This window comes from Erythranthe guttata, chromosome 4 (assembly GCF_056151865.1).
Source record: "Erythranthe guttata isolate IM_541 chromosome 4, IM_541, whole genome shotgun sequence".
In the NCBI taxonomy this organism is placed as follows: domain Eukaryota; kingdom Viridiplantae; phylum Streptophyta; class Magnoliopsida; order Lamiales; family Phrymaceae; genus Erythranthe; species Erythranthe guttata.
The window spans coordinates 18,748,833-18,775,712 of NC_142536.1; the positions used below are offsets into that span (position 1 = coordinate 18,748,833).

Consider the following 26,880-nt stretch of genomic DNA (forward strand, 5'->3'; position numbering starts at 1 on the left):
CAATACTAGCTAATTGATATTTTGATTTTTAGTTTGTTTCATTTGGATAGAAGATTAGATTTTCCGTTTTTAACTTACCATTTTTTGTTTCAATTACTCATTGTTATGTATGTGCTCATAACTTGCCATTTTTTGTTGTAATCAAATCACCGGAGATCATTTTCTAAAAGGAAAGTCAATGAAACTATTTAGTTGCTAATTAAACACACGTTTAACTAAATGTAATATATAACACATAATTTGATTTCTCCTAAATATAAGCAGTATATAACCGACTCATAACATAATATCCCATTACTATGGTAATTTATTTTCTTTACTTTTTAATATGCTGACTAATCAATTATTGAGTTTATGAAATCAAATCAAACTAACCCTAAATTAATCAATTATTTTACTCCATTAATACATTTAATATTTATTTCATTAACAACATGTTATTTACCTTTTTTTTATTTAAAAAAATAAGTATAAATACCCCTTTGAAACCTATTCCAACTCATTCATACTCTACCAACAGTTATTAGAATCACATCAAAAATTGGTTTGGCTCATATGCTATTTTTTTCTGTAGTTATATCGATTATATACTATTGTGTATAATATATAACTAATTAGTTTGTCCAATGCATTGTATTTATTGTAAATTGTTACGGTTCGATTTTCAATATATTTGATACTAAATTATAATTTAATTTATGTTTGTTATTTATTTTTTATTTTTTTAGATACATGGCTAACGTCGTGTGTGTAATATGTGGCAACATCAATAAAAGAGAATTAATATTATTTACGTTGAAGAAGAATTGGACGTGGTTAAGGTTGATGTTGATAACTTTAAGTTGGGATTTAAAAAAAAAAAAAATCTAATGATATATGTCAAATAGTAAAAACACATTATTTATTTATTGTTTGTACTATAGTCATTTCAAATATTATGCTTTTTTATTTAACTTTTATTTATATCATATAAATAAAGAATTTGTCCATGCGGATGACTATTTTTTGTAAAAAAAAAAAAATAGAATTGGAGTGTATAGGTCGAAGTCCCTACAGTGTGGTTATTTGTTCAAGGAAAAATAGCTCGGGTTTGAAGATGGTGGTCAATGAAGGCTGGACAGATTTTTGCGAATTATATATAATATGTTCTGACAATACATATTCTTTTGTTTTCACCCCTACAAAGTAGTATTATTCAAGTAATACATGTAAAAGTAAAAAAGATGTAATTCATGTATTTGGTGTTTTATATAAAATATTTAGTTAATTGTTTTCGTATAGTTACATAAATTTTATACGTTTTGTCAATCTTCATTTGATTCATGTATTTCGCTTATTCGATGTTATACATCAAAGATAGTGATTGTGATTTTGTGTCAATATAGTTACATAAATTTTATACGTTTTTGTCAATCCACTATTGTTCGTTATTTTTAACTTTGAAATTAATTTCTAGAAATGTACCCACTATTTCTTCATGATTCTTTTTGTTTACATTTTCCAATAATATTTCTAAAAGTATATCCATTATTGTTTGTATATGATTTCTAAAGAAATATCTTTTAATTCTTCAAATTTTCTTTCCTTCAATTATTAAGGAGTTTGTAATAATTTTAAGGTTCTTTTCCCCTTTTTGGTTTTGCACGATCATGTACACATGTACACATTGATAATTTCTTCTTAATATGATTTTAAATATATGTACGAAATGTTTAGATAAATACGTAAAAGTAACTTTTTTATTATTACTTTAATACATAATCAATATTTTCAATATTTTTTTTCTTTATTTACTTAGGATATTTTAATTTGATTGTTTTTTTAATAATTATTTCAATGTTTCAATATAATTGTTTGTAATAATTATTCTTCGTATCAATTCATCATTTAAGAAAAATAAACTTTTAACATTCATCTACATTCAACCAATCTATCACAATATAAGTTAATTAATTATAGTTTCTCATATAAAAAGATCACTACCGATTTCGTTTTTAAAGATTGAGTATGAAAAAAGGAATAATTGGTGATAAAAAATTTGTAAGATGATTTGTTTTTGTATGAAATATAAATTTCAAGTTTCAGTGAGTATATTAGTATTAGTATTAGTATTAGTATTAGTATTAGTATTAGTATTAGTATTAGTATTAGTATTAGTATTAGTATTAGTATTAGTATCAATATCGATATTGATATCGGTGTCGGTATCAATATCAGTATCGATATCGGTTTGGTATCGATATCAGTATTGGTATCAGTATCGGTATTGGTATCGGTATCGATATCGGTATAAGTATCAATATCAATATTAATATCTAGATCAGTATCAGTATCAGTATCAGTTTCATTATTTGTAGCAATATCAGTATGTGTATCAATATCATCAATATTAGTATTAGTATTAGTATTACCATTTCCATTACTATTCCTGTTACATTTTTTTTCCGATCGCTTTAAATTTAAATCTTCAATAATTTTAATTCAATGGCTTTTCAAATTAATTCATTTTCATATTCGAAATGATTCCCGTGCATCGCACGGGTGAAGTATTAGGATTAATATTGGTATTAATATAAGTAATCGTATTAGTGTGTCAGTATCAATGTCAATATCAATAGCAATATCAATATTAGTATCGGTATCAGCATGAGCATTAGCATTAGCATTAGTATTAATAATTGATATTAGTATTAGTATTAGTATTAGTATTAGTATTAGTATTAGTATTAGTATTAGTATTAGTATTAGTATTAGTATTAATATTAGTATTAGTATTAGTATTAGTATTATCAGTATCAGTATCGGTATCAACATTAGTGTATATTGGTATTAGTAGTAGTAGTAGTTTTAGTATTAGTATCAATATATTTGTTTGTGTCCGTATTAATATTTGTATCAGTATCATATCGGTATCAACATTAGTGTATATTAGTATTAGTATTAGTATCAGTATCAATATTAGTAATAGTATTAGTAGTGGTATCAGTATGACTATCAGTATTAGTAGTGCTATCAATATGACTATCAGTATTGATATCATTATATGTATCAACATTAGCATTGACATTAGTAGTTGTGTATTCGTATTAGCATTATCATTAGTATTAGTGTATTTGTATAATGGTATTAGTATTAGTATTAGTATTAGTAATTTTGTATTAGTATATTAGTATTATTATTAGGATTATCATTAGCATTAGAAGTAGTATTAGTTTTAGTATTAGTAATAGTATTTGCATTAATATTAGTATTGATATTAGTAGTAGTGTTAGTATTAGTATTAGTATTAGTATTAGTATTAGTATTAGTATTAGTATTAGTATTAGTATTAGTATTAGTATTAGTATTAGTATTAGTATTAGTATTAGTATTAGTATTAGTATTAGTATTAGTATTGGTATTAATATTAATATTGGTATTAGTATCAGTATTAGTATTGGTATTGGTATTAGTATTAGTATTAGTATTAGTTATTAGTATTAGTATTAGTATTAGTATTAGTATTAGTATTAGTATTAGTATTAGTATTAGTATTAGTATTAGTATTAGTATTAGTATTAGTATTAGTATTAGTATTAGTATTAGTATTAGTATTAGTATTAGTATTAGTATTAGTATTAGTATTAGTATTAGTATTAGTATTAGTATTAGTATTAGTATTCGTATTCGTATTAGTATTAGTAGTAGTATTAATAGTAGTATTAGTATTAGTAGTAGTATTAGTATTAGTATTAGTATTAGTATTAGTATTAGTATTAGTATTAGTATTAGAATTAACATTAGTATTAGTATTAATATTAATATCCGTATTCGTATTAGTATTAGTAGTAGTAGTAGTATTAGTATTAGTATTAGAATTAGATTGAATATGAGTAGTATTAGTATTAGTATTAGTATTAGTATTAGTATTAGTATTAGTATTAGTATTAGTATTAGTATTAGTATTAGTATTAGTATTAGTATTAGTATTAGTATTAGTATTAGTATTAGTATTAGTATTAGTATTAGTATTAGCATTAGTATTAGTATTAGTATTAGTATTAGTATTAGTATTAGTATTAATATTAGTATTAGTATTGATATTAGTATTAATATGGGTATTAGTATTAGTGTTAATATTTGTATTTATATTTGTATAGGTTTTGGTATTAATATTTGTATTAGTATCGGTACTTTTTATTTCATCGATTTTTGGATTAATTCATCTTGATTTTGAATTGATCCCCGTGCATCGCACGGGTGAACTACTAGTATACTTATAATTGACAACAACTTTCAAGTTGCGCAACGCAGTTAAAGGAACGAATAATTTACCAGGTACAATTAAATCTTTTTAAATTAATACAATTAAGAATATCAAAATCCTACTGTTTAATGAAATATTAAATTATCGAACTAATAATTTTATATATTTATAACGAATAAGGACCAGAAGAACTTATTATTATTTCAAAAGAGGTTACTAATTTATCGAAATTCAAAAGAACTTATTATCATACTGAAAAAATAGTCTTATAACAAGGATTTGCAATAATTCAACTTAGGATATTCTTAAGTGGTTTACTATAGTTAAATATAAGACTAGGATAGTTAAATGCAATGTTGTTAGAACCGGACCGAACCGGCCGGTCGGACCGGTTCGACCGTGACCCGGTAATAAAGTGGTCCGGTCTAACATCTAAAACCGGAAAAATCAAAAACCGGGGTCAAATGACCAAAATCCGGTTCGACCGGGTAAAACCCAAGAACCACCGAGTCAGTCAAGGAACCTGGTTTTCGGCCAAAACGTCTCGAATCACCGTTGTGTTGGTTATTTGTGGCTAGATTTGAGCGAACCTTCACATACTTAGTAGTGGGTGGCCGGATCTAATCATGAGTGGCCGAAAGATTGTCAGATATGATCATGGGTGATCGAATAGGGGTGACCGATTGCCGGATTTGAAGAATAAAAATGGAAAAAGATAGAATATAAGCAATAAAATATAGTAAAAAGTGAGGTGAAGTAGATAAAAGCGAAAATAATAACTCGGAGTAAAAATATAAAGAAAATAATATTTTTAAAACATTAAAATTAATAAAATAATAGCATATTAAAAAAATTAAAATCCCGGTTGAACCGATTCGACCCTATTAACCCATGACCCAAATGGTCGTCCGGTTCTATAGCCGGTCCGATTCTGATAACATTGCTTAAATGCATGATTATTGCTAAGCCGCTGGCCCCACAAGTATTCAAACATACATGAGTCATCATGCATATTAAATAGCATACATAGAATCTATTTATTTTCTCTTATTTAAAAAAAAATAAATTTATTTATTTTCCAGTTTCTATTTTAGCCCCTCATAAAAATAATATTAATAACTGAAAAACAATAACAAATAACAATAGTACTAAAAATTGAAAGAAAATTAGAAAGTCTCAGGCCGCGCTCGATCTTTTTGCGGCTCCGCCATCATCTCTTCGATCTTCCAAAATTAGGGTTTATCTGCTCCACACTTCTCGCACAGTTCCAATTTCTTCAGGGTATCCTGTTTGAAATCTCAGCTGTAAGCTTACTTTTTTCCGCATCTCGATTGGGTTTTAGGATTTACAGATCTGCTCAGCTTCATCTGTTTCTCCGCTGCTCAGTTTGTCTCCATACGCCGGCGAATATGTTCTGGAAGCTCACAGCTCTGTCTGCCTCCTCTCCTGTAAGTCAATATGGCAGTTCCTTTCTGTGCTACTGTTTTTTTTTTTTTTTTATTTATTTTTTTTAATTTTTTGCTAGGTTTATCGATTGTGAAGTGTTGAATTGTGAAGTAGTTTCTGGCCTGAATTTTGCTTGTTAGAAACTTGAGCTGATGTTCGTTTACTTCATCTAGATATTATTGCCTCAGTGTTTTATTTTTCATTCAACATTTTGCAATCAGGGAATGTGGTTAGATTTATGTGTCGGGAACCGAGGGGAGTTAGATTTTTGCTGGTCTGTTTTTAGCTACTTCTATTTCCACATTAGGGCTATTTCTTGAACTTTGCATATGACCGATTTGAACGTTCGTAGGATGAAGTTGAACTTCCAGCTGTTACTTATTTCATCATTCTGCTTGTCGATGCAATAAAAAGAGTCGGAAATGATCATTATTCTGGATCTCTGTATTTTCGTTGTATTATTGTTCATCACGTTTTAGACTTGTATTGCAGTTGTGCCCAGCTTTCAGCAGTTTGACTAACTACCGATGTGGATTTTGACATAATTTAAATTCGAATTTTATGACTTGTTTGAAGTGTCAAGTCTGGATTTACGGATCACTCATTCTAGTTATTAAACCTGTCCTGTTCCATCTATCAAAAGGTCCAAATGTTGGGTTGATGTGAATTGTTGGTCACATAATGTAGACATAAAGAATGCTGTTATGCCAAATACGAACAGCAGTATACAAAAAAAGCTAAATAAAATGTATGTAGTAGTTCATGTTGGAAATATCATCCATCGAATACGAAAAACAGAATAAAAAATAGCTATACATAAGCAAAATAAGAATTAATAAATAAACATGTAATTAGTTCGATACAATAAAATTAAAGAAATTATGAAAATTAGTGAATATTTATTTATGACTTGAGAAAATACTGCTGAATATATCCATATAGGAGTGTACATAGTATCACCTTTATGATAGTTTTGCTATTTGAGAAAATGAGAACCAATGACTGGGTATTGAATTAGTAAATGCACAATCACTATCAAGAACAAAGCAGACCTGAATTGCTTGGAGATTGCTTTGTGGACCTGAAGAATATCAGGTGTATCACTCTCTAGGTTACTCATTAGGAATGATATTACCGTATATTGTTCCCCAAAATTGTATCTGATGATGGTTTCTATCCTGGTTGGACGGATGTCAGGTTTCTATAGCTTATGTGATCAAATTGTTGAGCCAGGTGTGTCTAGGGTATGGGTAGCTAAATCTGGGTCTCTCTCAGTCGCCTTGCTTTGGATGAGTTGATCTATATTTATCGTGTCGTAAATTCATCTTATCAAATTTAGGAGCCTCGGTTAGTTATGTCTCTGCGGCAAGGTAGCAAGAGACTGATTCATAAATTGTCAAGTGTGTTGAGTCACAAACTTTGCTTAAAAGATTTAAAGTCAAGATAAATTTCTAGTTAAACACTAAATGACCATGTAGAGTTAAGCTTGTTCACTGGTACAAACCTCTAGTGTGGTTCCTTTTATCATCAATTTCTTTCAACTAACCTGCTTATCTCATTTTGTTTTATGTTGTGGCTCTAGGTTGAGGCTGTGCTGGACAAGGAAGATTTTACACTGGAAGAGCTTTTGGATGAAGAAGAGATAATCCAAGAGTGCAAAGCATTAAACAGTCGGCTCATAAATTTGTATGTGCCTTTTCAGCTGTCTCTTTGACATGTCATATGCTATGAGAACTTAATAAGGTTCAATTTGCTTTGGAAATCATTAACTGCAGATTCTGCTTTTAACTTTTAAAGTTCATTGGTTTCAGTTTGAGAGATAGAGCTCAGGTTGAGCAGCTGCTACAGTATATCGTTGAGGACCCCCCTGAAGATGCTGATAGCAAACGAACATTCAAGTATGTCAATATAGTTGTAAAACCAATAATTCGTGTTCCAATCTTTGAAGCTTTTGCCCATGTTTCGCAAGAAACTCCTTATTTCTACGAATTTATTTCAGGAAGGAATAAAGGATGACAAAGAAAGAAAGCCAGTTAAATCTGGTTCTTTGGGAAGATCTCAATTGTGGTCAAACTTTTGTTTCACTTTGCAGGTTTCCTTTCATTGCCTGTGAAGTCTTTACTTGTGAGATTGATGTCATCTTGAAGACTTTGGTCGAGGAGGAGGAGGTGAGATCTTCCTATTGTATGTTTTAAGAGACATATATTGATGTCAAATTTTGATGATCACTCTGACTTATGGTTCTATCAAATTATGTTTCTTGTTGCAGCTTATGAATTTACTATTCTCTTTTCTGGAACCAAACCGTCATCATAGTGCATTGTTGGCTGGGTATTTTAGTAAGGTGCGAATTGATTGTTCCATAAGCATATGCAGTATTCATGCTCAAAATAGATTCTGGACTTGTAGCACAAGCAACTCGTTTGATGAAATTTCTGATTTGTTGCAGGTTGTGGTATGCTTAATGTTGCGGAAGACTATTGCGCTGATGAACTATGTCAAGGTGATTTAATTTAAAATTTTACAGACTTGTTTTTTTCCATTTTCATTTTAGGTAAAACATATATATGGAACAATTGCAAAATTTGATATCTCATCATTTGCTTGTCTCCCCCACATCTTCCTTTTTCGGGATCGGCGGTTAGTGAAGGAAAACAAATACATTGAATTTTTTGGTACCTGCTGGTCCTGTATCATAAATGCTTAAACCCTGCGTGGTATTTTTTTAACTGTCTGATATATGGTTTGTATGATATAAGATCTACGCTAGTGCAGTAGTGTCATGTGCAGAATTTGGGCGTAATGATGTATATGGCATTCTAATCTTGTATCTTTGTAATCACCAAGCTTCTCTTCGCTACTCTAGTAAAGTAGTATATGGCCTAATTTTGTCGATGGACAACTCTACTTTCCAATTCCCTCAGAAAAAAAGAAAAGAAAAGAAAAGAAAAAACTCCAATTTTTTAACTAATATTGTCTTCTTGCAGGTCCATCAAGATGTTTTTAAGCAGCTGGTTGATTTGATTGGCGTTACATCCATTATGGAGGTCAAGTCTTATATTTATATTGCTATATTTGGCTTGAGATGTTTGTTTCTTTTAATCCTTGCATATCAAATTGGGTGGCTTACTACGCTTCTTGTGGGTAATTCTCTCCTCATTTAGCTCTTTGTTATCAGGTCTTGGTGCGACTTGTAGGTGCAGATGACCATCTCTACCCAAATTCTTTGGATGTCATGCAGTGGTTGGCTGATAGCAACTTGTTAGAAATGATTGTGGATAAACTTAACACCTCGGTATGTTCGTTACGATATGTGTCTTTTACTGTTGCGATAAGTTTATTTCGATAAGGATGGCTGCTTTGCTATATTGTGGCCTGGCTTTCACTCTAATCATTCCTTCTGGCCGTCGGATCTCACATAACTTTTTTTTTTGGTTAATTATGAATGCATGGTTATAAGGATTAGACTATACAAATTATACTTTGTTGGTTTACCCTGCATTTGTTCTAATATGAGGATTCTATGCTGAACACACTTCTGTTTATGACTTAAAACTCAATATTTGTGCAATCTGATAATGACATATTCTGCGTCCTCCAGAATACTCCCGAAGTACATGCCAATGCAGCGGAAACATTATGTGCTATAACCAGGAATGTGCCATCACCCCTGGCCACTAAACTATCCAGTCCAAGGTATATAGTGAACATTTCCTGCTATGGATTCTATATTTTTGTATAAAATGAATGTTTTGACCTACTAGCTTTCTTAAATGCAGTTTTGTGTCAAGAATATTTGGTCATGCACTCGAGGACTCCCATTCAAAATCTGCCCTTGTCCACTCGCTATCTGTTTGCATTTCCTTATTGGATCCAAAAAGATCAATTCCCTCATCAGTGATGTACTCTTTCAGAAGTCAACATATATACGAACCAGCAGTACATGTTAATCCAGAAACTGTTGGTGCTATGCTTCCGAAACTAGGTATGTTGCCGTATGTTGTACATGTGTTTGTTGGATAGACTTTTTATTTATGGGCCACAAGCAGCTCAATATGGAATATACTAAATTGTTAAGATTTCTCCAATTTTGTGATATTGACTACTCCATTCTTGGATTTTTATGTGTACTAAAAGATTTAGCATAATTTTCGGAAACTTCTTGTATTTTTTGTGGCATGTGATCGTTTTCTATGATTTTCCATGAACAGCAGTGATAAGCATGTACATGTTTTTTTGTTCCAGGAGAGCTGCTGATGCTTTTGAATGTTTCATCTGATGAGATAGTTTTACCCACAACTTATGGTGAATTGAGGCCACCTCTTGGAACTTATCGATTAAAGGTTAGTTAATATGATGTTATGAAACTTCATTATCTTAACTCCCCCCCCCCCCCCCCCCCCCCCCCCCGAATTGTCAAGAGTTAGTTTAAATGTAGGACTCCATACATGAACATAGTGGTAAAGAATACCAAATTTATTACAATTCTACAAGAAATGAAGAATTTTATCTCAATATCGAAGCTCTTGTTGTGAAATCTATTTTTACTTGATAATGTACGGTTTACATCTCTGATTTTATGTGCACACTCCTTCAGAACTGGGGAAAATAAGTCATGTATTTTGTCAATGATATAAGTGATTGTTGTAGATTGTGGAATTCCTTGCGGTACTGCTAAAAACTGGCAATGAGGTGTCTGAGAAAGAGTTGATTGGCTCTGGAACAATACAGAGAGTCATTGATCTATTTTTTGAGTAAGAATTTTATATTACTGCTACTTCTCTTATACCTTCCAAAAGATACTATCTTAAACAAAAGCTTGGATTTCTTCTCCAATGGAACTTGGTATCAAAAGTTACACTAGCTAATACAGCGTTAATGATCTTATATTTCCGATGCAGGTATCCGTACAATAATGCTTTGCATCATCACGTGGAGAGCGTTATATATTCATGTTTGGATAGCAAAAATAGTGCCATTATTGATCATCTTCTCTCAGATTGTAATTTGGTTGGCAAAATTCTACAAAGTGATAGAAATCCTGAACTATCTGGTGACCTTAATCTGGTAAATGTTTGTCAGATATTTATTTTGGTTGTTTATGTCTACCTTTTTATTTTTGTAGCTTGTTGTATTCTCTCAACCTTTACGGTGGAGAGATGAAGTCGGCACTTCCACTGGAAAACTAGAACGATTAGAACAGAAATGATGACTGAGTGCAACTAGTCTTATTTTGTCATGTTGCCTAGCAATTAAAATAAATATACATGTATGGTTAATAGATGTGTCCTTAACATTCCGCTTCATCTCACCTTGCCTCTTTTTTTCTCTTTTTTCTAAAAAAAATTTCACGAGTATGATTTCAAGTTTAATATATCATTGCAATATCTCAATTAAATGCAGCCAACTTTGCCCTCTTCGGGAAGACGTGCTCCTCGAGCAGGATACTTTGGACACCTGACACGGATATCAAATAAATTAATCCAGTCAGGAAACAGTGATATTCAAAAACATCTTCAGGTTAGTGGCGTGTTCAGAACTTTATGTTGGACTAACGACATTCCCAGTTATGACTATAGTTTGAACTCAATATGTGATACTTCTGAGTGAGAATTGAAGCTCATGTGAAAAAATGTGTTATAGACTTATAGTGCTCAACTTTAATTATATTTCTAAATGCTATATTTTTTTTTGTTTACTTCAGGAAAATAATGAGTGGAATGAGTTTCAGACTACAGTCCTGCATGAGCGTGGTATACTTGAAAATGTTTATCGATGGGCTTGTGGGTATGCCTTTCTCTCATTATTGGCAATTGCTTTTACACAAAGTAGATTGATGCAGGTTATTGTCCATTTACTACAAAATGTTAGTGTTCAAACTTATATGAGTAGACTCGATGAAAATTTCACGCACTTCAAAGTTTTTGTGCTTTCTTGAGTCTGTAATTCGGTTTACAAAGTTCAATATGATTGGAGACGTTTGTCAGTTACGTAAGTGTTTGATATTTATGTTATAGCAAGCTAGCTTGTATACAAGTGGTGTTGGAGTCTTGGAGATATAAACATTAAACGATTCACCTCCCTAATAGCCTTAAGCGTTTGGTGTGGTCATTCAACATGTGTCTATTGTTTTTAAGTTATTTTTTTGTAGTGTGGAGCTTCTTTTCCCTTTCTGTAAATGATAATTCTTACCCTCCTTTTGCAGGCGGCCAACTGCACTGCAAGACAGGACCAGGGATAGCGATGATGACGATGTTCATGATAGAGATTATGACGTTGCAGCCTTGGCAAATAATTTAAGTCAAGCATTTAGATATAACATGTATGACAATGATGATGCTGAGGTAAATATGAATAAGTGGTACAGAAAAAAGAACTGCATTCCAACTCCTAGTAGCTTTTTCTCCACAATTGAATAGAAAATGTGTTGGATAATTCATATTATATTACAGTTTTCGTCCCTCAAGTTTACCTCTATTTTACATTTTGTCCCCCTTGTTCACAAAAAAAATAGATTTAGTCCCTCATGTTTCAATAATTTAACACTTTTGGTCCTATCCGTCAATCTTCTATTAATACTAACGAAATCAAGCATGTTGCCATTGCTGTCTAAACTGATGGAAAGGACGAAAAGTGTTAAATTGTTGAAACATGAGGGACTAAAGCTGTTTTTTTTGGAACAAGGGGGGCCAAATGTTAAATTGGGAACTTGAGGGATGAAAATGTATTTTTCCCGGATAATTCACATGTGCATTCTTTGTTGCAGGGTCATGGATCTCTTGATCGTGATGATGAGGTACTACCCAATTCAAATCTGCTTATTCTCTTTGTACAATTTTTGAAATAAGGCGCACCTCGTTTATCCATATATTTTCTTTCCGATGAACAAAACATAGATAAAGAGCTTTTTAATTCTCTTTCTCTCTCCTCTTTTAATGAATTAGCCTGTGCAAATGTTGACGAATGAAAAAATTGATGAAATTCTAGGATGTCTACTTTGATGATGAATCTGCCGAAGTCGTAATATCATCCTTAAGGTTGGGCGATGACCAAGGGAGGTTAGTCTCGTTATTTACCATTTTCCTGATTTATCTTCACTTTGGAATAAAATAAATTATTTAATTTTGTGTTGTATGACATTATTTTCATTCTTTTGGCGGCAGTTTGTTCACAAATTCCAACTGGTTTGCATTCCAAGACGACAGAATGGGGGGCGATGAAACTAACGGCAACTCACTATCTGACGCACTGGATGACCTAAAGTTGAACGGGGCTTCAAACAGTGGCAACAGCAGTAGTGACGATGAAGTAGTGGTCGGTGAAGAAGATGAGTTGGCTGACAGCAAAACTTTGGAAGCAAATATTATTAACGAATTTAATGCGAATAATAATATCACCGACAACGATGAAGATCCATTTCAAGACAGGTCAATACCCGAGTGGTCAGCATGGGGAGAGGCAGATTTTCAAGTCGGTGGGGCCAGTGTAAACCCGTTTGACGACCAAACCGACAATTCTTTCCCAAATGGGACCTCAACTTCTCCTGATTTTTCTGGTTCAGTTAAATCCGAGTTGACTCAGAAAGATATTGCTGTGCCTTCTTTATTTGAAGAGGATGTTGAGTTTGTGGGCGTTGAGTTAGAGGGTACCGAAAAAGCTATGGAGCAGGCTCTGAAGGAAGGGATTGTAGGAGAAGCGGGCCCACTCAAGAAGAGTATTGTACCGAAAAAAACGGAAAAAGAGGATTCGGATGATTTGAATGAATTTAACGATACTAACTATTGGAGAGTTGATCAAGAAGTTACAGTGTTGGAGTAAGTTTATCGAAACGAAATCTGAGAAGATCAACCGTTTATGTGCTGGCACGGGTTTTTACGCAGCGAAGGTATGTACAGCAGTGTATGTTTGTTTTTGTTGTTGTTTAAATTGGAGATGCATCTTTGTTAGGGGTTATGTAATTGTTGTTTGTGACTGGTTGTTTCAATTTTGTTTTTAAAAGATTTTGGGGTTGTTTGTACCCTCTTGTCCGTTTCACATATTATTGTTTAATTCTCATCATTCAAACAAACTATTCATCATTGTGTAAAATGTACCCTTATCTAATATTTTTTAACATTCAAATTGAATACATGTTTTTCCATAAGCAATCAATAAATAAATAATTACTTTTAGTAATTTTTTACTAGTAAATGGAAATCGCAAAAAAATGTATACTATAGCTTACCTTTTTTTTAAACTGAAAATACCTGAAATTCTCTAAATATTATTTTAATCTGTCTCTGACTAATTAACAATTATTAATAACATTTATTAAACAATTATTAACATTTATAAAATATTATTAAATTATGGAACATAAGAAAAAAAACATGCAACATTACAAACATTTATCATACATTAATAATATTTAATATAGTTAATTAAGTATTAATAAACAATTATAGTATTTAAAAAATTGTACTACGGTGCTTATAATAAAAAAAAATAAAAAATAAAATAAAAGTTACCCAAGTAGCAAGTCCAATTCATGATCCAAAACGGCACCGTGTGGACCGAATCTCCTAGACATGGGTAGGGTCGGCCCGACCCGACCGCATAAGAATCCTATTCCAATTCCGCGTCGGATTAGAATCTCTATCCGGGCTCGCGGCAGCTAATAAATTAATATAAATATAAATATAAACACAGAAAATAGATTGATATACATACAGAGCAAAAAAGGGGGAAAGGGGAATTCTAATTTTCTTCTAGGGTTTGGCGCTGCTGTTGAGAAAGAGAGGTGAAAATGATTGAGGTGGTGCTGAACGATCGTCTGGGGAAGAAGGTGCGCGTGAAGTGCAACGACGACGACACAATCGGAGATTTGAAGAAGCTGGTGGCTGCGCAGACCGGTACACGCGCCGACAAAATAAGGATCCAGAAGTGGTACACCATCTACAAGGATCACATCACCCTCAAGGATTACGAGATCCATGACGGCATGGGCCTCGAGCTCTACTACAACTAATTCCTCACCCAAGTAATTTTTTCCGCGTTATTTATTTGATCGAACAATTATTGCTGTTGCGTGTTTGATTTTTTCATATAATTTAGGAACAATTACCATGACGAATCGACTACATATATTTCTGTGATGAACAATTTTATTGATAGTGCAAGACAACCCTTAAATTGTGAAATTTAAAGATTGGTCGGCTAGGATCGAAAAAGGTGTATAGAAAAGGAATTTAGATAAGATATAGCTTGGGAATCTATTTAAAAAGCAGCAATAAAATCTTCAAATTCCTCTGAGGCTTCTCGATCCTAGACGAAGTTATGAATCTTTTCATGAAATTGCAACACTAGCAAGAATCAAACTTTTATGTTCAATTGATTAGGATTGGACGTAGTTAAGCCGTAAGCAAATCCTAGCACGAAAACGAGTCGAACAGTTGCGCTTTCTACTCTACAGACTACAGAATCTGTAGTTATAAGTTCCTAAATCATCTGTAGACTGAAATCCTATAGCTATTAACAGTGTGGTTTGTTCGTTAAGGTAGAAATAAATGCCTTCTCAGTAATAGCTTCTTTGACCAGTGTGTTTGTACTTTGTATATCATATGCATTTTACTGTATGACCGAAAACTTTTATACTCTATACGTGACTCTCTAAGCTATTTTGTAATGCTTTAGTTCACGTTTAATTTTCCCAGCATTGTTTCAGTAGACAGTTGGTATTGTGCACATTCAGTATCTTAATCTTTTTGCATGGTGAGAATGCATTTCTAATCTCTTGAATGCCCGTTTATTGAAAAAAGAAAAAAGAAAAAATCTCTAGAATACTTGTGACATAGTGTTCTAATATGTGTTTTATGCTATCTTTTTGTATGGTTCTGTCTTTAAAATTTGTGGCGTCTATTATTGCGATTTTTTTACGTAGATTCAATTGGAAAAGATTATAGATTGAATTTTCTTTATCAATATAAGTTTGGGTATGTTGAGTGTTAATTAACTATTCAAACTAAAGAGTTGAAGGTGGTTGGGTTTACGATAGAAAACAACTATAGTCTAGAGAGCAATTTCACCTCCGAACACCGAGGCAGGGGCATAAATATTTGGTCATAAATAGGTTCAGTTATCGCAGTTTTATATATATGGGGTTAATATGTTGATTCTGCGGAATTTCCCTCTGTTCAGTACAATTGTTATCTCTGTATAGTTCAAATTACATTCCTAATTGGTGGTGTATATCAACTTTGTATGCTGATACGTGCCCAAGTGATTGATAAATTATTACTGAATCGAATTAGCATGATATTTAGCTACTTGCAATACATGTTCTTCGTTCCTAATAAGACATAACTAAAATTGCTTTATCTTACTCTTGATACATGCAGGCAGCCCTTGGAATGCGTGAAGATGGATATACATAGATAAAATAGCCGGTGTCTGCTTGAAGAATGAATTTGGGATATAATCATCATGTATGTTTTTGGCTAAACTTCGTAAACCCTATAAATTCGTTACTTTAATATGTACCTAAATGTTCAGGCATTGGCATTTCAAAGTAAGAATGTGACGATATTCATGTCGCTGTTTTCGTAGCTTCGGTTGGTTATCGTTGACTTTGGTTTAATCTGCATGTTAACTGTTTCCTGATTCCTGATATCTGATTGAAGTTCCTTGAATGGACTTTTTTTTTTGATAAATAATTTAAATCGAACTGAGAAAAATGGGATTCGTTTAGTTGCTAGTTCAGTAGGTAAAGTTTGCGCGGAATTTTTTTTTGAAAATTAAAAAATAATATTGGTGTAATTAATAAGTTTTGATTATATTGGTATAGATATGTTAGTTAAGTAATTTTGTGCTTGAAACTATAAAATATTCATGATTATAAAAATAAATAAATAGATAAAAGGTTTTCTTTTGAAACTATAAAATATTCATGATTATAAAATATTCATGATTACTTGAAAGCAGTGTTCTAAATATAGGTTGTGGCGGCCGATATATCGGCCGCCATATTGGTGGCGGGCATAAACCTTTACGATATTTGTGTGGCGGTTTTGAAAATCGGTTTTTTGACGTGAGGCGGTCCGAGACGGTATGTGGCGGTCTGTGGCGGGTCAAACCGATATATCGGGTCAAACTTCGAGCGATATATCGGAAAAATAATTTTTTCTAATTTTTTTTATATTTTTTTATTACAAGGAAAATAGTGTGTTTATCTTTATTTTTATTTTTTTTTCAATTCCAACCCATTATCTCTTTCAATCAAACACAAACTCACCGACACCGTAAGAAGAATCTGCCCTAAAATTAAAAACATTTAGAACGATGAGGAGAGAATCAAATTTTAAATATTATAATATTTAGAAATATATTACACTAAATCTAAAAACCGATTTATTTCTGATATATCTCCGATTATTTCTGATATATCTCCGATTAATTACTGCCGCACCGATTTATCGTGTGGCGGTCCCTAACCGTCTCGAACCCGATAACCGATATTTAGAACCTTGCTTGAAAGGAAGAATCGAGTGCTAGAGACTTCTTTTGCATAATAATTATAATAATAAATAAATAAATAGTTAAATTGTGGGGCTAAATATATCGCGAGATGATATTTTGGTCTACTCGCGTTTAATGCGTTGTGAAAACTTTTTGGAGGGATTGTCAGAATTTAAGCAAGGAAGAAATGAGGACAAAAGGATATTTAGAAGCAGCAGAATCGAGTCAAGTTGAAATGAATCCTGACCGTACACGTAAGGTTAAATGCTCTTGACAAAGGGACAGTCATTTATTTTGACAGTGACACAAGATAAAAAGGTTTTAGACAAAGCAAAATGTAGAGTGATGGGTCCCACCGCATGGATGACCCATATGTCACCATATCTCTGTCGTTTATTGCTCTATTTCTCCGCTAAACGACAAGCATTTTGCAATTTTTTATTTTATTTTTTATTGTGACTTAATTCAAGTTCATTGCAAGGCGAAGTAAGAAAGCGGGGACTTGAACTCTAGACCGTTACCCTATTGGTAAAGATTAGATACCAACTATCCTAATGAGGGTCGGTCAATTTTTTTTTTTTTTAAAGTTTATTCTTTTACAGGTATTTTTTACATGTATTATTAAGAACAAATATATTTAACTTCATAATCCTTAATTTATTTATCAATCAGTTCATCATAACAATATTCGAACACTACGCTCCCTACGTGTCGGGGGCCGTCGCCCCCACAACGTTTCTTAAATTTCTAGTTGTTTATATAGAATAGATATTTATTACTTCTCGTGTATTGTAGAATTACCATCTTAACTCCTCCCGTCTCAAAATCTTTTGAGTGCATTATTTAATCCATGCATATAAAATTCTTGCTGTACTAGTGCTACATGCTAACTCGGATTATTATATTATTTGTAACATGAATATTAAAAATAGTTACTTATAATTTATAAGCATGTAAAATTGTAAGGCAATTTTAGAGCCTCCCAATAAAAAACGTATATTAAACATACTTTTCTTTTATACACAATATATACAACTGGGTAGTAAAAAAACATTATTTTAGCCATTTTATTAGTTTATTTTTATAAACGCACTGTTTAGGGCCAAAAAAAACCCAATTTTCAGTTGGGTTCTAATTAAACGGTTCAACTCGTCAAACCGGATAGGACAAGACAACGGTTCACGGTTAAGGGTCCGGGTTTCAAAACACAACTCCTATTAGAAATTACAAGTGGGTATTTAAGTAAAGTTTCAAGTGTTCCCATACCTAATTTCAGGGTCTCTGTAATTCTGGGATCTTGAGCCCAAAACCCTAACTATTTAGTCAAACATAACCTTTCATCATACTCTCTTTTATTGAATTCAGAGCTTCTTTTTTACTTCCTTCTAATTTATTTATTGAGACCATTTATTTATGCACAATTATTCTTGAACGGACCGTTTGAAATTTCTTTTAACCAGTTTTATTCATTATTCAAACTCAGATTCATATTTCCGGCAATTTTTGTGTTCATTGTTTTTTCTGACAACTTAAATAGAGAGCTTACACATAAAATACTCATTTCAAACTGAAAATACTTTATTATGTTCCAACTCATTCGTTGTTAAAGCCACATTCACTATAAGAAATAGGCATTTCTTTCACTCTTCCGCCTTTCCCCACTAGTCCCATGCCGCTGACCGCCAAAATTTCCACCACCATCATTGGAAAAAAAATATTTTCATCTAAAACGTATAAATTCTCCGATTAAGCTGTCTATTTTCAGTCAAACTGTCTATTTTCAGTCTAAAATCTTCAACTAAGTTGTCTATTTTGCATTTAAACTGTTTATTTTCAGTCTAAACTATCCAACTAAGCTGTCCCGATGATACATTTAGCAAATTCAAATATTTCAGACAGACTGTTAGCTATACTAAATATTTTTGAGGGACTTTCAGCCATTCTTCCCAATACTTTAACATAAATATCCAGTTGTCATAGAGTAGGATCTCATGGAAATTAATGATTTTATTATTATTAATTTTTTTCTCCAAAAAAAAAATGGTATTTGAAAGTGTGACATTGATCCCCATGGACATGAATAATTAAGGATGGAGCAAAGGTCCATAATAAACGGGTTTGGAACTGAAAACAAAGGGAGAAAAATATTGGGATGACCAAATATTTTGCTCTAAATCATGCTTTTGTTATTGCAATTTGGTCCCCTTATTATTTTATCCTACTCTTTGTCCACACATCAATATAATTTGCACCTCTTTTGACTATTGGTCTCATTGATTCTAGTAACTTTCATTGCTATATAATAATACAATATAATACTTAATTTAATTGTTTAGCTAATAATTTAGTCACTAAAATTTCTAGTTACTTTACATATAACTGATTAATTTCCAAAAAGTAATGGAAACAATATTGTTTATTTTTACATTAGGAACAAGAAATCATCCAAAACTTTTACTTAATTCAATTCTTATCTGGAGGTGAAAATCAAATCAAATCATGACACTAAGATAGAGGATATCTATATTGACAATATAATTAACTCAAAGAAATAAATAAAAAAACTATTGACAATATAATTAAATATTTGAACACTAACAACTAGTCAACTAGGGGTGTGTGACATGATTAATGGGTCTAAAATTTTAGTGCGTGTTAATGAGTGTAAATGTTTTAGTCAAAGAAGGCAATTAATAAGGAGCATTAAGCACTAAATAGAGAGAGAGAGAGAGAGAGAGAGAGAGACTCAATCACCAAGGCGGCGAGTGGGAGTGGGGGAGTCACACGTGACAACCAAGGTTTGTTGTCTTAATCGTAGTAGAGTTCCCACACCGCACGTGTGAGGAAAAAGGGTAACTTGTTTGTTTGTTCTTTATCAACCTTTTCAACACATTTCATTAAATGGGGTTTTGTCAATTTTAGGTTGAATGTGTGAATTGTCAAACATGTTTTCAAACTCAACCATCACCACTTGCTTCTACTCAAATTTTCCTATTGTAAAATATTTTAATAATTATTAATACAAATTTTTTATTTAATTTTGTAATAAATCGTTTCTAATTTTGCATTTCAGAAGCTAAATCACGGTAATTAATATTTCTACCGTTTTTTCAATTTATTTGAAGAAAATATTTTTACCTTGTACACAACTCGGTGTTGTCGTTTCTTACAAGAAACGCACACATACATGTCGATGTGCGTAAAAAAATGACAAATATGTAGACAACAACATTAAGGAAGGGCAAAATACAAGATAATCCACATCATCAAAGCTAGAATGATTGAAGTTTTAACACACACACAAAAAAAAAAAATAGCAGCTTTCGATCCGACGGTACAAATTAATCTAAAAACGAGTTTAATAAATATAACATTCTTGAATAATTTCACAAGTCAACAAACTTATGCATATATGCTCAAGGGTCCTGTCTGGTTCGAGGAATCAAGTCCACGCTCAGCCGTTGGTAAACCGGTGATCAATTTCCTGAAATACAAAATTTTGCAATCGAATTTCATTAGGACAAAAAAGCCTAAAAGAAATTGTCTGAATCGTGTTTCGACTTTGTATTGTATTGTATTAATATCTAGGAAAGTAATTACCTTTCAGCACCGTTGTTGCTCGGTTTCATAAGAATAGTCAATCTTCTAGCAGTCTTTTTGAACTCACTGCATCACACACCATAATCGACCAAAACATGTCAACAAACAGAGAGGATCATGATATGTAATAATAACTAATATATTAACCTTAAACAATGCGAGTAAATCTTTTTTTTTTTACCTGAAGGGTTCATCACCGGCTTGTTTAAGAGCACCTGTTGCATCACGATAAAACACGTGGCTCATAATCTCCGAACTTTCAATTCCAAACATGTGTCCAAGCCTCTTGAAAAACTCTTCGTACGACCCAAGAAAAGACAGATCAAGAGTCCGGCCTACATCTTCGGAATCCAAGAACACTTTGCAGTGACCAGTGTCCAGCCCGATTTCAGACGAATGATAACCTGGTTTCCTCAAAAACTGGGCACTAGACAAATCCAATGAATTCTTTCCCTGACCTACTTTAGAAGACAATTCACTCGACATCTGCTGCTCAGTGAGAATCGGCTGACCAAAGAGTACAAAACGAGGTTTCTTTGGACCATCGGGTTTGTCCGATTTCTGACTAGAGTTTCCCATGCTTAATAGGCAAGATATATTCTCATTGCCTGACCCCACATTTGTACTGTGGGGAATTCTCGGACGAGAATCGAGGTGCATGAAACTAGGTGGAAATAATCCCATGTGCAGTTTGTTGTTGCTGAGGTGGAGATCCGAAAAGGGGACTCCAATTTGAGCATGCCTGGCTCCCTGTATGCCTGCAGTTAGGATGTTGTCAGAGAGACAACATAGTGGACTGCTAGGACCAAGGGGGTTGCCTGAAAACGACGGCATTTGAAATTGACCGTCGAGTTGGAAGTCTGTGTGATGGGGTAAACGCAGCTTCTTACGAGGTGGTGAGAAGGGTGAGAGGTGGATTGGCATATTAGAGACCATTTCGACTAACCAAGGGCTCACGCACTTCACATTTTGCAGTAGATCTGGTTCATCCCATGTCACCTGTGTGTCAGGAAAATATGTAAGAAAATCGACTGGAAGCAGCGATAAAATATTGATTGAAGGGAAAAATCCCATTATTGGAGGATAATCTATCTACCATGTTGCTTTCTTAATTTTTCCGGTGTAATAAATTCTACACCGTCGGGAAAAAAACAGCACATAAGCCTCATAGAGCATATTTAAGACATGCTGACTATGGTGGTTGGATTCGGGAACTTGATGAGAATACTATGTAACAGAATAACAAGCATATGTTGCTCTGGGTACGAAAATGAAAGCACAATTGGCATTGCATACAACAATACAGTTAATTCACTCTGACGAAAACAAATGAATAAGAAAAGAGTTCAACAAAAGCAAATGAAAACCCCAAAACCTATCTTACTCTATAAATTTTACAGTAGCCGAAACATTGAACTAAGAAAATATCAATTAACCAACAAAGTAAATGAAACAGATTCAACTGTCAACGAAGAACAACGCTGGAGAGATGTACGAACCTGAAGCATTCTCCAAGGTGAATTGGGCCAACGAAGAGGGTCGACAACCTGAACATTAGCTATGGTGCCCATAAACCAGCTAATTCTCGACGAATCTTCCGTCTCGAAAGGCATCTTGAATCTCATCCCAGAAAACCACTGTACCCTCATCGCAGAATTCACAGACGAAGCTTTCACACAAAACTCAGGCGTGCTCGCACGAGGATAATAAACAACCTCAAAAGCCTGTCCATTAGCCGCCATGAAAGTGGCCTCCACAACCGACTCTGGCCTGATTTTCCCCTTCTCCCTCAGATTCCCGTTACATACACCTCTGTGTATCTCGTCCTCCTTCAGAAACGGAGAAAACCCGAAATTTCCGGCACCGCCGGAGTTCCACCCGGAGGAGGAGGAGTCATGTCCGCCGCCGCTGCCGCTGCCGCCCCTTTTAGCTCTTCGGATCCCGACACAGAGATCTCCATTTTCGGACCTTAAGAAAACGATGGAGTCACCGGCGACGAGCTTCTTCTGATTGACGAAGGTACTCCATCCAGTAGTCAACAAGTGCCTCCGGGGCGTTCCTCTGTATATGTGCCTGAACTTCCACGTTTCTCCATGGACGTCTTTAGCGATGACGTTCTGCACGGGCGGATCGGCGGTGTAATCCAGAGGCGGGAAAATCGTCTCCGCGCAGAATCTAGGAACAGAGAAACCGCCGCCGTTGTTGGCGTCGGATTGTGTGAGGGTTTTCGCGAAGGAAGTCGGCTTTTCGCCCGACGCGGCAGATCCAGCTATTCCCAAATCTCGGCCGCTGTCGTCGAAGCCGTGCTCGTTTTTCCCGACCGGAATCAGCCTAATCTTCGCGTGAACTTCGTCGGTCTCGGCGTCGGCGAGAAATTTCACGGCGATTACACGGCAGAGAATCATCGGCGGAATTTTCGGCAGAGCGCCAAAATCAACAGTGGTGAGAGTGTGCTCGGCGTGGCCCTGCGGGAAATAGAAAACCTTCGAATTCACCGGCGGCATTTGAACCATGCCTCCGGCGCACGCGTGCCACAGCTCCGAATCCAAACTCTTCTCCATCACTTTACCTAATTTCTTCAAAATCGACAAAAAATAAATTCAGTATACTATGACCTAGAGAGAGAAAAAACAAGGCCGGAAAATTCAGAAAAATCGGCGACGGAATGTGGAAGAAGAAGCGTGGGTCAATTTTCCGGCGCTTCTCACTCAACCGCCATGCGCGGCAGCACCGAAGTTCGGGGTCAATTAAAAACGACGGCGTATGAGATGAAGCCGGAGAAAGAAGCTAATTGCTGCTGCTGCTGTTGTTTGTTGGGTTTGACATGGATTTATGGTTGCCTTTTTTTTTTTTTTTTTGTAGTTATCTTTTTGTTTCTCTCACATCAGATCTGAACCAATCTCCACGCCCAGACAAAAAGGACAATTTCATTTATTCATTTTCTATTTTTTATATTCCATATTATTTAATTAATCATTCTTCTATTTTTCTTTTTTTTTTTCTTTTTGATGAATTTTAATTTTCCCGCGAGATCTCACAGACGACATTTTTGTGTATAAACAAATTAGGGTAAAATACGAAAACCCCACTGGATTTAAAATAAATAACAAAAAACACCCTCATCTCTCTCCGTAATAACCAGAATCCCCCTTCTGATTAACTGTTGATCGAGTCTTTTTAACAGAAAATGTGTACGGTCTATTATACATTCTGTTAAATAGGTGAGAAATAAAAGGGATATCTGAAATTGTGTAAAGTATATTACCTGGGGTTAGTGTAAGACGGAAACAAACCTCAGGGAGTATTTAGTGATTATGAATAGATGAGGGCGTTTTTTGTTATTTAGTCTATGTTTGGGGGTTTTCGTAATTTACACAATAAATTAAAATATTGTTTTTCATTTTAAAGAAAGTTAATTAAGAAAATATTAATATAAAAAAAAAAAAAAAAAAAAAGAATTAGAGGAGGGGTATTGTCAGTGAGTAGTTGAGGAAATATCGTGTGGGGGCAGATGATAAATGGATATATCGCGATATTTTAGGGACAACATTGATGGGGCGTCAGTACGGGTTCTGACCCGACCGGTCATTTTGACTTGACATATTTAACCTCGGGTTTAAAATTCTCTTTGTCCATTTCTTGCTTTTTACCATGGTTAAACTATCTATGTTCACTCTACGCTTTCTACTTTTGGCTTTCATTTACCTACTAACTACCAGCCGCGATCAATGTGCGTGGGTTTCTATAAAATTTCTAATAAGTTTATGCATTTTTCATATAATATTTTAGAGTTTCTTTAATAAATTGTTGAGATATTTTAAATTAAAAACTATCTTTGAAGTTAATAGTGATTATAATATTCTAAATAAAATTATTGAAACTCTAGTCAGGTACGTTAGCTTTCTAATTCAATTAGGATCACCTATATTGGATATTGGACGATAAATTTATAAATGAATGAGTTATATTTTGAATTTTAAGCAACTCAAAACATTAAAGTTGTTTGCAGTACTCATCGATTCATGAATATATTTCTCACACGACATCCAATCTCAGTGATTCAAGTTCAATTAGAAAACTAACTCAAAGACCTACGAATTACGTATTTTGAATTTTGCCAAATCCTTATTAAAAATGGATAAAATCGCGTTCAAAGTTAAAACAATATTATCAAAACTGAAGCCACATTATTACGTCCCGTAATCGAATCATGGTTGAAATGTCGAGAATAAAAGTATTTTGAGAAAAAATAAAAGAAAAAGAAAAAAACATACTCATTTATAGTAATAGATATTCTATTATAACACTAAAATGAATAATACAATAAGAATGTAGAAAAATGGAAGTGATATTTAATATTTTTCACCTAAAAAATAAAATCAAGTTTAACTTTAAGAGGGAATTTGATTAAATAATAGAGAAATCATACGCAATGTGAGAACACGCGCCCAAAGAGTAGCGTTTGATGAGTGAATAGCAGGCATAGGTAATGGTGACATCACACTTTGTTGCTTTTCGAGGGTGGTAGGTAACCCCACCCCATTTACCCTGCATTTTCTTCACCCTTTGAATCCAAACAATTACACTTCTGGTCCCTAATGTTCACCCTATTTCACTTTTAGTCCACATTTTTCTGAAATGGACAAAATACACTTTTTTTAGGAAGACAAAATAAATATTATAAAATATCAATTTAAAACACATTTGTGCTGCACGTGACATTTTTTTGTTAGCTGCTGAAGGAGTGGACCAAATGTTTCTTAAATTGGTGTTTTAATGTGTATTTTGTCAATCTTAAAACTATGAGGACAAAGGTGAAATTGAAACAAATATTAGAGTTCAAAAGTGTAATTATCCCCGTTTCATATCTCAAGTCGATTAGTACTTAACACTAAAATGAATAAAATTTCGGACAAAAGTCGGTAGAAATCACTTCTTTTATCGCGTGTAATGTAAAATACATAATAATATTGATATTATAAATACAATTTTTGAATTTCTTTATTTTGGAAATCAAAATCTTATATATATGTATTTCGATCAAAAAATTGAAAATCGTAATGAAAAACATTGATCTAAAAAAAGAAAATCTAAATTGGAATCAGCGGAATTTAAAAATTAGTGCAACATTGATGATTTTTTTTTATTTATTTTTGTTTATGTATTATTATTTTCATTTTTTTTATTAAATGTCTTCATCAACATCATTTTCATCCTAATTAGAGTAAATCTTTCAAAATTAGTTTCTAAGCTGAAAACGAGCCATACATATATATCCACTAAATCATGGTGTTTATTACTTTATTAAGTTTATTTAATTAATTGCTTAATTTTGCTGCAAAATTAGTTTTGATGACGTCATAATTTCAAACCCCAACAATAAAAAACCTTAATTTGATTGCAGACTTAATCCAAAACAAGACATCAATTTCAGGAAATACCAAATCAACACGATAAGTTAAACCTAATTAAACTAACCGACGTCTTATCTAATCGAAAAATTATCGTCGAATTATTAATTGCTTGAATATTAGAACCATCCTGCGTAAATTCAATGCTCGTTCGCGTGGCACACTAAGTGAAATTACGTATACGAATGTTCATTGGTTTGATAAACCGATCAAACGAATCAGTATTCGCACGTGTGAATACGTAACCGGTTATTCGGTTCGATATCATTTTTTTTAGAATTTCGGTAATTTATGAAATATTTCAATAATGGCAACATATATAAGAATGAAATTCATTTTGATTGCAGTATAATTTAATTAATTTATTTGACATTGCTTCGCTCATATACTTTGATATATAAACAACAAATACCATCATATAATTCGAAGGTGGTGGTAGGTCGTCATCATTCTTATTAAGGGCAAATTACGGCCAACTCCTGAGTTATGGTTAAATTACCAAAACTCTCCTTCTGTTTGGGTAATTACAGTCACGCTCCTCAACTATGTACTATCTTACAAAAATACCCCTCCAGAGGTAAATTTAGGGATGTTAAATCGATAAAACCGAACCGAAATTTCGGTACGCCAACATTTCATACCGTTTACCGAACTGAATATACGATTTGGTTCGGTAAATAACCG

The 26,880-nt window shown here is 33.2% G+C and overlaps 3 protein-coding genes across 5 annotated transcripts; 2 read left to right on the top strand and 1 right to left on the bottom strand.

The window, feature by feature from the left end:
• The first annotated feature begins 5,290 nt into the window (after positions 1-5,290).
• Positions 5,291-13,813, top strand: LOC105949118 (uncharacterized). 3 transcript variants are annotated; one of them, XM_012972393.2, is made up of 20 exons: positions 5,291-5,550; positions 5,633-5,694; positions 7,275-7,378; positions 7,504-7,590; positions 7,785-7,860; positions 7,962-8,036; positions 8,142-8,195; positions 8,680-8,739; positions 8,871-8,987; positions 9,294-9,388; positions 9,472-9,677; positions 9,938-10,035; positions 10,343-10,446; positions 10,594-10,759; positions 11,096-11,212; positions 11,397-11,479; positions 11,898-12,036; positions 12,459-12,488; positions 12,680-12,750; positions 12,856-13,813. In XM_012972393.2, the coding sequence occupies exons 2-20, from the start codon at positions 5,656-5,658 to the stop codon at positions 13,508-13,510; spliced, it is 2,376 nt and encodes a 791-aa protein (XP_012827847.2). In that variant the 5' UTR covers positions 5,291-5,550; positions 5,633-5,655; the 3' UTR covers positions 13,511-13,813. The 3 variants fall into 3 exon arrangements, with proteins under 3 accessions (XP_012827847.2, XP_088673332.1, XP_088673333.1); XM_088817206.1 differs by having other exon boundaries at positions 5,364-5,527; XM_088817207.1 differs by having other exon boundaries at positions 5,365-5,550; positions 7,692-7,860.
• Positions 13,814-14,374: 561 nt separating this feature from the next.
• LOC105949180 (ubiquitin-like protein 5) lies at positions 14,375-16,275 on the top strand. The gene is made up of 2 exons (XM_012972467.2): positions 14,375-14,711; positions 16,069-16,275. Exon 1 carries the CDS (start codon positions 14,478-14,480, stop codon positions 14,697-14,699), a length of 222 nt encoding a protein of 73 aa, XP_012827921.1. The 5' UTR covers positions 14,375-14,477; the 3' UTR covers positions 14,700-14,711; positions 16,069-16,275.
• A 4,129-nt stretch (positions 16,276-20,404) lies between these two features.
• Positions 20,405-23,722, bottom strand: ARF10 (auxin response factor 10). Its single transcript, XM_088817220.1, has 4 exons — positions 22,285-23,722; positions 20,967-21,784; positions 20,786-20,851; positions 20,405-20,669 (listed from the first exon to the last, which is right to left on the bottom strand). The coding sequence occupies exons 1-4, from the start codon at positions 23,344-23,346 to the stop codon at positions 20,588-20,590; spliced, it is 2,028 nt and encodes a 675-aa protein (XP_088673346.1). The 5' UTR covers positions 23,347-23,722; the 3' UTR covers positions 20,405-20,587.
• Between the last annotated feature and the right edge of the window lie 3,158 nt (positions 23,723-26,880).

What these genes read in the sequence shown, in the direction of transcription:
- LOC105949180 (XM_012972467.2), top strand. Translation starts at nt 14,478, where the DNA reads ATGATTGAGGTGGTGCTGAACGATCGTCTGGGGAAGAAGGTGCGCGTG.
- ARF10 (XM_088817220.1), bottom strand. Translation starts at nt 23,346, where the DNA reads ATGGAGAAGAGTTTGGATTCGGAGCTGTGGCACGCGTGCGCCGGAGGC. An exon ending in CACCTTGGAGAATGCTTCAG is followed by an intron (nt 21,785 to 22,284) that starts GTTCGTACATCT and finishes CCTGACACACAG; the next exon opens with GTGACATGGGATGAACCAGA. An exon ending in GCCGGTGATGAACCCTTCAG is followed by an intron (nt 20,852 to 20,966) that starts GTAAAAAAAAAA and finishes TGTGTGATGCAG; the next exon opens with TGAGTTCAAAAAGACTGCTA.
- LOC105949118 (XM_012972393.2), top strand. Translation starts at nt 5,656, where the DNA reads ATGTTCTGGAAGCTCACAGCTCTGTCTGCCTCCTCTCCT. An exon ending in AACAGTCGGCTCATAAATTT is followed by an intron (nt 7,379 to 7,503) that starts GTATGTGCCTTT and finishes CATTGGTTTCAG; the next exon opens with TTTGAGAGATAGAGCTCAGG. An exon ending in CGCTGATGAACTATGTCAAG is followed by an intron (nt 8,196 to 8,679) that starts GTGATTTAATTT and finishes GTCTTCTTGCAG; the next exon opens with GTCCATCAAGATGTTTTTAA.